Source organism: Mobula hypostoma, chromosome 21 (genome assembly GCF_963921235.1).
Source record: "Mobula hypostoma chromosome 21, sMobHyp1.1, whole genome shotgun sequence".
In the NCBI taxonomy this organism is placed as follows: domain Eukaryota; kingdom Metazoa; phylum Chordata; class Chondrichthyes; order Myliobatiformes; family Myliobatidae; genus Mobula; species Mobula hypostoma.
The window spans coordinates 51,170,051-51,182,845 of NC_086117.1; the positions used below are offsets into that span (position 1 = coordinate 51,170,051).

Below are 12,795 nucleotides of genomic sequence, written 5' to 3' on the forward strand. Positions count from 1 at the left end.
TGTGGCAAAGAGCAGCAAAACTGAAGAATTGTGTGTTGTCTCCTTGGTGCCAGTATCAGGGATGTTTTGGAGCAGATATCAAATATTCTGAAGGGGCAGGGAGAACAGCTGTAGGTCTCAGTACTGGTCCTTGTGGAACATCACTGGTCACCTTCAGTCAAAATAATGACCCCCACCACTAACTTCAGTCTACGATGATAAGATCAATGTTGAACCCAATCCACCAAGTTTCAAATGAAAGGTCTTGACCCAAAATGATGATGTCCATTGCCCTTCACATATGCCATTAACCCATGTCCTTCTCTGTGAATAGTGAAGAAATACTAATATCCTAGGGCACATTGATATCAAAAAGGAGGCAGTATTGGGGTTCTTCTATATCACTGAGCTGGATAAGTTCACAAGACCAGATGGGATCTACATCAGGTTATTGAGAGAGGCAAGGGTTTCTCCAGCATCTTATTTGTTGCTATCAAGTCTCCATAGATCCCATGCACCCTAATCTCTGGGTTCGTCTGCATGAGAGACCTTGTTGGAAGCTTTACTACGATGCACGTAGACAACATCCACTGCCCTATCTTTATCAATCACCTTCGTCACCTCAAAAAAAAATTGTTTATGAGACATGACCATGCTGACTGTCTCTAGTAAGTTCACGCTTTCCCAAATACAATTAGATCCTATTCCCAAGGGTCTTCAATAATTTCCCAAACAAAGATGTAAAATTTCCTGCTTTGTCTCTAGTGCTCTCCTTAAACAGCGGAACTATTGGGTATTATCCAGTCCTCTGGAACCTCGCCAGTACTATAGGGTATACAGATCTTTATCAAAGCCCCAGCGATCTCCTCTCCCATTAACCTGATGTAAATTCCATTTGGCCCCCCGTGCACGCAATGGCCAAAGCATCAGATCCTTGGTCTGCATGGCAGCAATGCCACCTGGCCTACATTTTGGACTTCACAACTGACATACAGCACACATGGATGGGAAAAATAATGTTGTGGTTGATTGCCTCTCATGGCCCACCACTGATGCCATACACATCGGAGTTGACAATGCCGGCATGGCAGCCGGTATGAGAGGCTGACCCCGTGTGAGTCAGCACACCCCCAGACGAGCCTGCTGTTACTCCAACCAAGGAACAGAGCAGCCGAACTGGGTGGCGTCTACGAGCTCCGGACAGACTCTCAGTGTCATTTTTGGTGAATTCTGTGTATGGCAATGTAATGGGTGACAGATGACACATATTGTTCTTAACAGAAACTGTTCTACAAAATTCACAAACACCAGTTGTAGTGTTCACCTTAAGAGACTGTGTCTGATGTAATGACGTCTATGTAAGGCCTGAAGAGAGGTCCTGGCATGAAACACCGACTGTTTACTCTTTTCCATAGATGCTGCCTTGTCTGCTGAGTTCCTCAAGCACCTTGTGTGTGTTACTTTGATTTCCAGCATCTGCAGATTTTCTTTTGTCAGTGTAAGGCGACTGCTTTTGTTTTGGTTGTAAGGGAAGTAAAGAGCTGCGACATGTTTTATTCTCAAAATCCTACATTGGTAGGACTATCCACCTTAGTGACCTAGAACAGCCCAATACTGTCTCTTTTTTGATATCAACATGCCCTAGAATATTAGTATTCCCTTCACTATTCACACGGAGAACATGAAGAATATCACTGTTCTCCATGTGCTTCGCCTTGGTGAATACCAAGGCAAGATTAACCCTGGCATTCTACAAGTACAGCAGGAGCAAGAGAATCAATAGGAAAGAGCCCAAAAGGGGGAAATCTGGGCATGTTGCTGGGGACATGGGTGAGGTCTTAAATAAATACATCTTGCTGCATTCATTAAGAGAAGGAAGTAGAAGAGAAAGAGTTGATGGAGAAGGATTTTGATTGTTTGGAGCGTGCCAGCATTAAGAAAGCATTCAATGTCAGAATGCTTAAGGAAGGATAAATCCCTGGGTCTGCACGAGATTGATCCCAGAATGCTGTGGGAGGAAATCGCTGGGTCCTGATAGAGATTTCTGCTTCATTAGCCATAGGTGAGGTATCAGAAATCTGGATAGCTGACCTTGTTCCTTTATTTAAGAAAAGCAGCAGATACACCAGACAGCAAAAGGCAGTCAGCTTTACATCAGCGATAGGGAAATTATTAGAGAAAATCCTAAGGGGTAGGATATATATATATATATATATATATATATATACCTGAAAAGGCAGGAGCTGACCAGGGATACTCAGCATGGCTCTGTGGGAGAAAAGCTGTCCCACTAATTTAATAGGAACACACATAAAATGCTGGAAGAATTCAGGTCAGGCAGCATTTATGGAAATAAACAAACAGCCAATGTTTCAGGTCGAGACCCTTCTTCAGGACTGGAAAGAAAGGGGGAAGGGGACAGAATAAATAGGTTGGGTGTGGGGAAGGAGGATAGCTAGAAGGTGATAGGTGAAGCCAGGAGAGTAGGAAAAATAAAGGGCCAGAGAGGAAGGAATCTGATGGGAGAGGAGAAAGGGAAGGGGGATGGGACCAATGGGGAGGTGATAGACAGGTGGGAAGAGTTAAGGAGACAGAGTGGGGAATACAAGAAGAGGAGATGGGGAGAGAATTTTCTTTTGCTGGAAGGAGAAATCGATATTTATGCCATCAGATTGGAGGCTACCCAGATGGAATATAACAGGAAATGGAATTAAAATGTTTGGCCACCAAGAAGTTCTGCTTTTGGCAGATGAAGCTTGATGAAGCGGTCCCCCAGTTTACAATAGATCTCACCAATGTAGAGGAGGCCGCATTGGGTGCACTGGATACAGCAGACAACCCCGACAGATTCGCAGGTGAAGTGTTGCCTCAGCTAGAAGGACTGTTTGGAGCCCTGAATGGAGGTGAATGGGTAGGTGTAGCACTTTGGCCACATGCAGGGATAAGTGCCAGAAGGGAGATTAGTGGGGCAGGATGAATGGACAAGGAAATCACGGAGGGAATGATTCCTGCAGAAAGCAAAGGAGTAAAGGTATGTTTGGTGATGGGATCCCTTTGGAGTTGTGGAGAATGATGTGTTTGATGTGGAGACTCATGGGGTGGTAAGGAAGGACAAGAGGAACTCCATCACTGTTGAGACAGTGGGAAGATGGGATGAACACGGATGTTCAAGAAATGGAGGAGATGTGGATGATGCATCAATGGTGAAGGAAGGGAAACCCGTTCTTTGAAGGAGGAAGACTTCTTGATGTCCTGGAAAGGAAAGCCACATTCTGGGAACAGATGCAGTGGAAACAGAGGAACTGAGAAAAGTGAACAGCATTTTTACAGGAGACAGGGTGGAAAAGAGGTATAGTCAAGATAACCAGGGGCATTTGTAGGTTTATAAAAGAAGTTGGTCGACAGTTTGTCTTTAGAGATGGAGACAGATCAGGGGGGTTGGGGGGGGGGCGGTGTTAGAAATGGACCAAGTGAATTGAAGGGCAGGGTAGAGTTTGGAGGCAATGTTGATAAAATCGACGAGCTCAGTTTTGGTGCATGAAGCAGCACCATTGTAGTCGTCAATGTAGTGGAAGAAGAGTTGGGGAGAATTACCTGGAAAAACATGGACTGTTCTATGTAGCCAACGAAAAGGCAGGCATGCCTGGGACCCATGTGGGTGCCTTGAGTCTGGAGAAAGTGGCAGGAGCTGAAGGGAAAAATTGTGGAGGACGAGGACCAGTTCTACCAGACAGAGGAGGGTGGTGGAGGAGGGGAACTGGTTGGTGAAAGAAATGGAGAGCTTTAAGACCTTCTTTATGGAGAATAGAGTGTATAGAGATTGGACATCCATGGTGAAAATGAGGTGGTCAGGGCCAGGGAACTGAAAGTTGTGAGGAGATTGATAGCATGAAAAGTGTCGCAGATATAGATGGGAAGGGACTGAACCAAGGCATGGTAAGCTGGTGCAGAAGATGGGATCCAAGGCGAGCTGCCTAAATGGATCCAAACGGCAAGGATGTTGGCGATTCAAGGCAGGGTGTATTGGTACTGGTTTATTATTGTCACATTTACCAAGATACAGTGAAAGGATTGTCTTGCATACCGTTTATACAGATCAAATCATTCCACAGTGCATTGAGCTAGGATAAGGTAAAACAATAACAATGCAAAATAAAGTGTATTACTAGGGACAGAGAAATTAGATTTAAAACCATAGAATGATTATAATAGAAGTAATGAGTAATGAGAAGTAATAGAAGTAAGGAGTCGATATACTCCGGTGCCAGATACGGCTTCTCCAGATTGGAAGTCTGAGACTAATGGTGCATGTTGCTACATCGGTTTGGCAGATTGGATTACGTTGGGACTCTGCTGTTTATGATACATAAATGATTTGGATATGAACGCAGGATGCATGATTAGTAAGTCTGCAGATGACATAAATACTGGTGTTGTGGATAGTGTGCAAGGTTGTCTAAGGCTACATAGGAGATGGATCAGATGACAGTAAACTAGGTGGAGTGTTGGGAGACAATGCAGAGGAGAGTCATTGGGATGTTGCCTGGATTGGGGAATCTTAGTTGTGGGAACAGACTGAATAGGTTGGGTTTGTTTACTGGATTAAAGGAAGTCGAAGGATAATAAGTGCATAAAATTATGAGGTAGAATTATGGTGTAGTCGAGGTAGAGATATGAAAAACATAGGTTTACTCTGAGAAGGAGGAGATTCAAAGAGGATCTGATTTTATTTAAAACACATACTGGTAGATACCTGGAACATATCACAAAAGGAGATGGTGGAATCAGGTCTAATCGCCACCTTTAATATGTATTTAGACACTAAATAGGCAAGGCATAGAGGATAAGGACCTGATGTGGGGAAATAGGATTCATGTAAATGGGAAACAGGTCAACACGTAAGATGTGGGCTAAAGGGTCTGTCTCTGACAGATCTCAACTCTTGCCCCCCAGTGACACATAAGGGCTTTGACAATAACCAGTTAACCTCAGTGCCCTTACGTGGGATATAGGTGGTCAACGGGAGGACATGAGAACTCCATGCAGATAGCATGGCAGGTCAGGACTGAAACTAGTTTCTAAAGTTCCCCTGTCTGTTGTTTTCAGTCCCTAGAGAGTGGCAGTTGGGAGCTCCGTCTCCTACCTGACTCCACAGCTTTGACGTACTCCAGGATGACACGGACTCGACTATGCAGCATTTTGATGGCACTGTGCTGAGCAATGAGATGTTCAGCCACTGTAACAGGAAGAGGACAGGGAATTCAGACAGGTAGAGTCTAGGTGGAGGGCTCAATCAGACACAGGGTGGATGCTACATGATATGTGGGACTGGGGCCAGGAGGAGATGACATTGACTTCCCAAAAGCTCCATTCGACACAAAGAACATTAAACCAATAATTACGTAGTGAGTGCTCAAGGCATCAGGGCCAATGGGCAGAATGTAGAACAACTGACAAAGATATTCCTAGGAACGCCCAGAACCTGGGATTCATCTGCCGAGGAAAGGTCTGAGGAAGGTGGGGAGCCAGACAGATGGGACAGGGCTAGAGGTGTTACACTATCTCTGCTCCCTCCCCACGGTGGGGGTCTGTGTCTTCAGCGGGGAGACAATTCCTTCACTCACCATGAAGGGAGTTCCGCAGATTTAGCTAGGGGGTGAGAAATGAGCTATCAGTGAATGAGGGGTGAATTTGATGGGGCGAGGGCAAAGGTCAAGGTGAGGGGATCAGTGTCCTTGTAGCCAAACGTTTTACAAACAGGAGTTCGATAGCAGCGCCCCCGCCCCACTGAACTGTCACTCATACTCACAGGCACTATCCTCAAACCACCTCACCCACCCTACCTCCCCTCACACAAGACACCTTCCTTTCACCACCCATCCCGGAGATCATCCCTCTCCCCGCTTCATCATCCAGCCATCCCAGAAACCACCCCCCCTCCATCTCCCCTCACCCTGGGGACTCCCAAACCTACATCCCCACTCATCACAGGTCCCCCCACTCCATCCACCCCTGTTCCCTGTGGACTCCTCACCCTCCATCTCACCTGCATCCCCCGGGAACTCACCATCCTATATCCTACTCACATAACTTGGGGCATCCACTGCTTTATCACCCCCTCGATCCACTTCCATCCAACAGGTGTCACCCTCTCCATCCTGGAGATTACACCCCGCACCCCCAGCTCCCAGGAGACTCCCCCAAACAAACCACCCACCCTAGAAACACCTCCCACTCCATTCCCCCCCCCCACCAAACACTACAGGGATCTGAAGCCCTTCATCCCAACCCCCGAGGACTGCCCTCAACGCCTGTTGGAAATGCGGGCTGGTCCTTGCCTGTGGAGCTCTCCCCTGTGCCGGTTGCTGTCATTCGTGCTACGTGATCCACCCCGATGCGTTCGGCTTCCTCGGTGGCTAGCGTGTAAGTCAGCTCTGCAAACAGCACCGTGGCCTGGTGAACAGAGAGAGCGGTGAGTACAGGGAATCGTTGGCAGTGTAGCCAGAGGGAGCCCGGTCACGCCATCACCCAGGGGGAGGGGGGAATCGGCAGGGTGAAAGAGAGGGCAGTGAGCACGGGGAACAGTCGGCAGCGTGGACGGGGAGGAGTCTGGTCTCTTTCCCCATAGAAAGGAATAAAACTGGAAATGTTAGTAATATAATGTTGTACATTATCCCACTGTTGTAAGACTATCAAATATTGCCCTGCTATGGTAAGATGAACTCTTGACCTACAATCTATCTTATGATTTTGCACCTTATTGTTTACCTGCACTGCATTTTCTTTGCAGCTGTTATACTTTATTCTGCATTGTTATTGCTTTTACCTTGTTCAACCTGAACAATGATCTGTGTAATGGTCTGATCTGTATGAACATTATGCAAAACAAGTCCCAGTACATGTGACAAAAATAAACCAGTTCCAATAACATTGTCAATGTACGTGGCATACAGACTGGATAGGGATGTTGGGGAAACAGGTCAGTAGTGGACATGGTTTAAAGGGCTTTAGATAAAACAAGCATTAAATACTGTACAAAAAAGCAGATGAGCGGTGAATTATTATGAAATCATAAAATCCACATGTACCTATTTATCACAAATACTATAAGTTGGTGGAGGATGTTTGAATCAGTAGAGTACCTTTGAGTTGCCACTTGAAGTGCACCCCACTGTAACAGGCCTGAATCAACAGAGTTGTTTAAGATGTCCACCATTGCTGTACGAGGAGTTTTCTTCTTGTGAGCCATAACTAACATGATGACTGTGTCCTTGGTGTAAGCCAGATTCTGGGTGCAGGTCAAACACACAAACCCCGTCCACCAGCAGGCAAATACTGCTTTAGCTCTCCACACACAGGTGGAGGGGTACTGAGGTTGCAGATGATACACTGACAATGGGACTAGATGAGATTGTCCAGGACTATGGGAAGATATTAGCTTTGGATATACAAACCCCATTTCCAGAAAAGTTGGGATATTTTCCAAAATGCAATAAAAACAAAAATCTGTGATACTTTAATTCACGTGAACCTTTATTTAACTGAGAAAAGTACAAAGAAAAGATTTTCAATAGTTTTACTGACCAACTTAATTGTATTTTGTAAACATACACAAATTTAGAATTTGATGGCTGCAACACACTCAACAAAAGTTGGGACAGAGGCATGTTTACCATTGTGTTACATCACCTTTCCTTTTAATAACACTTTTTAATTGTTTTGGAACTGAGGATACTAATTGTAGATTTGCAATTGGAAATTTTGTCCATTCTGGCTTGATATAAGACTTCAGCTGCTCAATAGTCCGTGGTCTCCGTTGTCTGATTCTCCTCTTCATGATGCGCCATACATTTTCAATAGGAGATAGATCTGGACTGGCAGCAGGCCAGTCAAGAACACGCACTCTGTGTCTACAAAACCACACTGTTGTAACCCGTGCAGGATGTGGTCTGGCATTGTCCTGCTGAAATGAGCATGGACGTCCCGGGAAGAGATGTCGCCTTGATGGCAACATATGTCTCTCTAAAATCCTAATATACGCCTCAGAGTCAATGGTACCTTCACATACATGCGACTCACCCATGCCGTGGGCACTGATGCACCCTCATACCATCACAGATGCTGGCTTTTGCACCTTTCGCTGATAACAATCTGGATGGTTGTTTTCATCTTTGGCACGGACAACGTGACGCCCGTTTTTTCCGAAAACTAGCTGAAATGTGGACTCATCTGACCACAGCACACGGTTCCACAGTCTTTCGGTCCATCCGAGATGAGCTCGGGCCCAGAGAACTCGCCGGCATTTCTGCATAGAGTTGATGTATGGCTTCCTCCTTGCGTAATATAGTTTCAAGTTGCATTTCTGGATGCAGCGACGGACTGTGTTGAGTGGCAATGGTTTTCCGAAGTACTCCCGAGCCCAGGTGGCTATAATTGTGACAGTAGCATGACGGTTTCTTAGGCAGTGCCACCTGAGGGCTCGAAGATCACGCGCATTCAACAGTGGTTTCCGACCTTAACCTTTACGCACTGAGATGTCTCTGAATTCTCTGAATCTTTTCACAATATTATGTACTGTAGATGTTGAAAGACCTAAATTCTCTGCAATCTTGCGTTGAGAAATGTTCCTTTTGAACTGACTAACAATTCTCTCACGAATTTTGGCTCAAAGGGGTGAGCCACGACCCATCCTTGCTTGCAAAGACTGAGCCTTTGATGGACGCTACTTTTATACCCAGTCGTGATACCTCACCTGCTACCAATTAGCCTGCTTAATGTGGAATCTTCCAAACCAGTGTTATTTGAATATTCTGTGCACTTTTCAATCTTATTTTAACTCTGTCCCAACTTTGGTTGAGTGTGTTGCAGCCATCAAATTCTAAATTTGTGTATATTTACAAAATACAATTAAGTTGGTCAGTAAAACTATTGAAAATCTTTTCTTTGTACCTTTGTCAGTTAAATAAAGGTTCACGTGAATTAACATATCACAGATTTTTGTTTTTATTGCATTTTGGAAAATACCCCAACTTTTCTGGAAATGGGGTTTGTACATAGTCCTACAGGGAGGAGTGTGGCAGTTACACTAGTGCAGAGCAATGGAGAAACAGTGGATATGGGGAAAGGGGAGGGTGATGGAGAGTTGTTCACTTTCCATCTGCAAATAAGTGGTTTAGGCTCAAGGCTAAAAAGCCCTCTTCTGCAATAAACACCGAATGAGTAGAGGCTGCCTCAACATACTGGAGCTCTTCTCTTCATATCATATCAATGATAGAATGGATGGTTAGGTGTAGATTTCATTATTATACAAAGGTCTATAGCACACGACAGGGAAGGGGTGAAATAGGTACCTTAGGGGAATCAAAGCAAACACACAGGCAGATGGGAATCGAACTGTACTGCATAAAAGCTTGGGATGGCTAATCAGTGATGAAGTGGTTGCTCCTGACCTAAAAATATGCAACAGTCTTGGTGGCTTGTGTTTCCTATTTTCAGATGTCTAAAGCAGAGACTGAACTCTCACTTTGAAAACTTATTAAGTATTTTACAGAATTCAAAATAATTGGGTGCAAATGTCTAACCCACCAGTGGAAGGTGGAGGAGTATTTAACTGCTTTTTTTCCCAGTAAGAAGACAAAGGTCTGCACTGATTGGCAACTCTCCACATCTCTGACTGCACAGTATGAGTTAACAGGTCTGCTGCATTACAAGGCTCCAGAGCGGCTCAGAATCTTGGCACCTGTGTGCCAACAGACAATCTGTGTTGCCCCCAATCAGGGCAACGTCCGGGTTTTTCAGACAGATGGTCCCTGGCTCAGGGAGACCCCGTGAGCAGTCCTCTGCTCAGTCTGGCTGGGGTGGGGGCTGAGCCCATTCACCAGTTCCCTTCTCTCCACTAAAGGGAAAAGCTTCACCAATGACTAAGCTTCCTCTTTATGTAAAAATCAACCATTTCCCACTCCTCCCAATATCTGGAGGGATCACGGCCATGCCTTTCACTCTGCTGAGGTGTTTCCCAGCACTTGTGCATACTAATCCACTGCTCAACCCTGGAATGTCACCAGCATAACACTTGAGGAACTCAGTGGGTCAGGCAGCATCTGTAGGGAAGGGAAATGGATAGTCATCATTTTGGATCAAGACACACTCTGCACGGATCCCAATCTGGAATGTTGACTGTCCATTTCCCTTCCACAGATGCTGCCTGACCTGCTGAGTTCCTCCAGCAGTGTCTTTTTGCTCCAGATTCCAGCGTTTGTCGTCTTTTAGGTCTCCAGTGTAAAAGTAATCGCAACATCAAATCACTGATTTTATGCTGATTGCATAAAGTCGACAACAGCACCCCACGGAGGTATCTTGTAGTGTGGAGCACGGAAATGCACTACCAGGAGGAGACTTTACACCGGGTGACAGAATCAGACAGACCAGACCGGCCACGTCACAGCATCCAGAAACACAGAATGAAAACTGAAGCCAGTTAACTTACATACCTCTCCAGCGATGATATCGATGACCGACTCATAAACACTAACTGGAAGCTGTAAGATAAGACAAAATGTCAGATGTCAGAAATTTGTTATTAGTCTTTCTTCTGCAGCCAAATATTTCCCAATTAAGTGTTACAGGGCAAGATCAAACTGTGGCCCCCTTATAACAGACACGTTTCCAATTTTCAATCTGGTGTGTTTTATACTTCCTGCAATTAAACTGCTGTAATATCAAATGTAGCTTCCTGCTGGGTTCACTGGAATCAAACATTCACTACTTTTAATTTTGTTTTCCAAAACCCCCTTCACTTCATTCCTTTCCAATCCTTCCATGAGCTTCAAGTTTTTTAAAGAAATATATCCCCATCTAATCACTGCTGATGTATCTCATCCCACTCTTTGCTGGGGTGCTGGGCTGACGACCTTCCTTGGGTGTAGGCAGTGCAAACCCAAGTCAGTGGCTGTCTGGTATGTCTGCGTGACAGGACAAGAATGTTGGTGCCTTACACAATTTGAACACACACAGAACTATGAAGAGAATGCTCGTGGAAGATCCTCTGCACACTCAGGTTGTTGGATTTGTCTCTATTTCAAAAACAATTATGAATTGTAAAATGGTTGTAAAATGTTTTGAAATACAAAACTGAAACAGGGTTATTATGCCATCTCTATATAGATGTAATTCTTGCTTTGCTGCAATATACCTCATTTGGTAATATATTAAAAACCATGCATCAACTATGAATTGTTCAGCCCATTTACCATCACGTTTGCTATTGGGTTTCAAACCAGAAACAGAGGTGCAACACATCAAATCTCTCCCTCCCAGCTCTGACTGCCAAGACTGTCTGCATGAAGTCCACACATTCTTTGAGTGTCCCTGACGTTTCCAGCCACCAGGTGCTCTGGTTTATTCCCACATTCCAAATACACATGCACTGGTCACCATAAATTGTCGCTAGTGTATAGATGAGTGGTGGAATCTGTTGGGAATATGGGAAGAATAAAACGGAAGAGAACAGGATTGGTGTAAATGGGTTGTTTGATGGGTTCAGTGGACTGAAGGGCCTGTTCCCATGCTGTAGCTCTTCATGAATCTGACCCAAAGACCCAGACAGTAGCGTAGAGGGCTTCAAAAATAAGGCAATCTGTATATCAGAAATAACCAAAGTAACCAGTCCAGAGAGACAGAAAATTGAATTAATGACTGTTTATTGAACTATTTCAAGAAATCAGAATGGTTTCTTACTGAGTTCTCTTTCAAGTTCAAAGTAAAATTTATTATCCGAGTACATACACGTCACCACACACAACCCTCAGATTCTTTTTCTGCAGGCATACTTAGCAAATCTATAGAACAGTAACTGTAAACAGGATCAACGGACAACCAACGGTGCAAATGCAGATATAAATAAATAGCAATAAATAATAAGCATGAAATAACAAGATACAGAATTTATAAAAATAAGAGTATAAACAAAATAAAGTCAAGGACCTATCTTACTTCACATTAACCTGATTGAATTTGCTTTGAGAATTCTTTTATGCATTTTAGTAATTTAACTAACTTTCCCTGCTCAAAGCCTCAGTTCACTCCCAGACAACATACATCAAAGTTGCTGGTGAACGCAGCAGGCCAAGCAGCATCTGTAGGAAGAGGTGCAGTCGACGGTTCAGGCCGAGACCCTTCGTCAGGACAGTTCACTCCCAGAGCCTGGGCTAAAACTGCAAACAGATTACCAATCACATTTTCATTGTCACCATTTCTATAAATTCCCAACAAGTCATACTAACTTCTTCGCCAAGAAAAGATGAGCATAATAACACATCGTGCCCTGAAACAAGCTGGAGGTGGAATGCCTATCGTTCTACTCCAGGCAAATTTCAGATATAAAATATTAACAAGGGTTCTGTTTCTCTTTCAAACAGCTGTAATGAGCAGCATCTGCGGTTACATATATCCACATTTAAATGGAAGAGATTAACTTTGTTTGTCACATGTAAATCAAAATATTGAAACCGTTTGTGTCAACGACCAAGACTGAGGTAGTGCTGGGGGAGCTCACAAGTGTCGCCAAGCTTCCAGTGCCAACACAGCATGTCGACAACTCATTAACCCAAACCTGTACTAGCTTGGAATGTGGGGAGAAGCAGAAGGACCTGAAGGAAATACACACAGTCACAGAGGGAACGTACAAACTCCTTACAGACAGTGGCAGGAACTGAACCAATCACCAGCGCTGTAAAACGATATGCTGACCATCCCGCTACCATGCTGGCCTCAGCAGAAGAGCAAGGGTGATGTGTTATGAAGAGATTTACTTTTCCC

General features: G+C 44.5%; 1 protein-coding gene across 2 annotated transcripts in view; it reads right to left on the bottom strand.

Annotated features, from left to right (window-relative positions):
* cops6 (COP9 signalosome subunit 6) overlaps nt 1–12,795 on the bottom strand; it is a 48,523-nt gene that overhangs the window by 4,197 nt on the left and 31,531 nt on the right. For both annotated transcript variants that reach the window (XM_063073199.1, XM_063073200.1), the window contains 3 exons: nt 10,470–10,517; nt 6,318–6,432; nt 5,123–5,215 (listed from right to left, as the gene is read on the bottom strand). In XM_063073199.1, the coding sequence (XP_062929269.1) occupies nt 5,123–5,215; nt 6,318–6,432; nt 10,470–10,517 (256 nt within the window). The remainder of the gene's footprint in view (nt 1–5,122; nt 5,216–6,317; nt 6,433–10,469; nt 10,518–12,795) is intronic.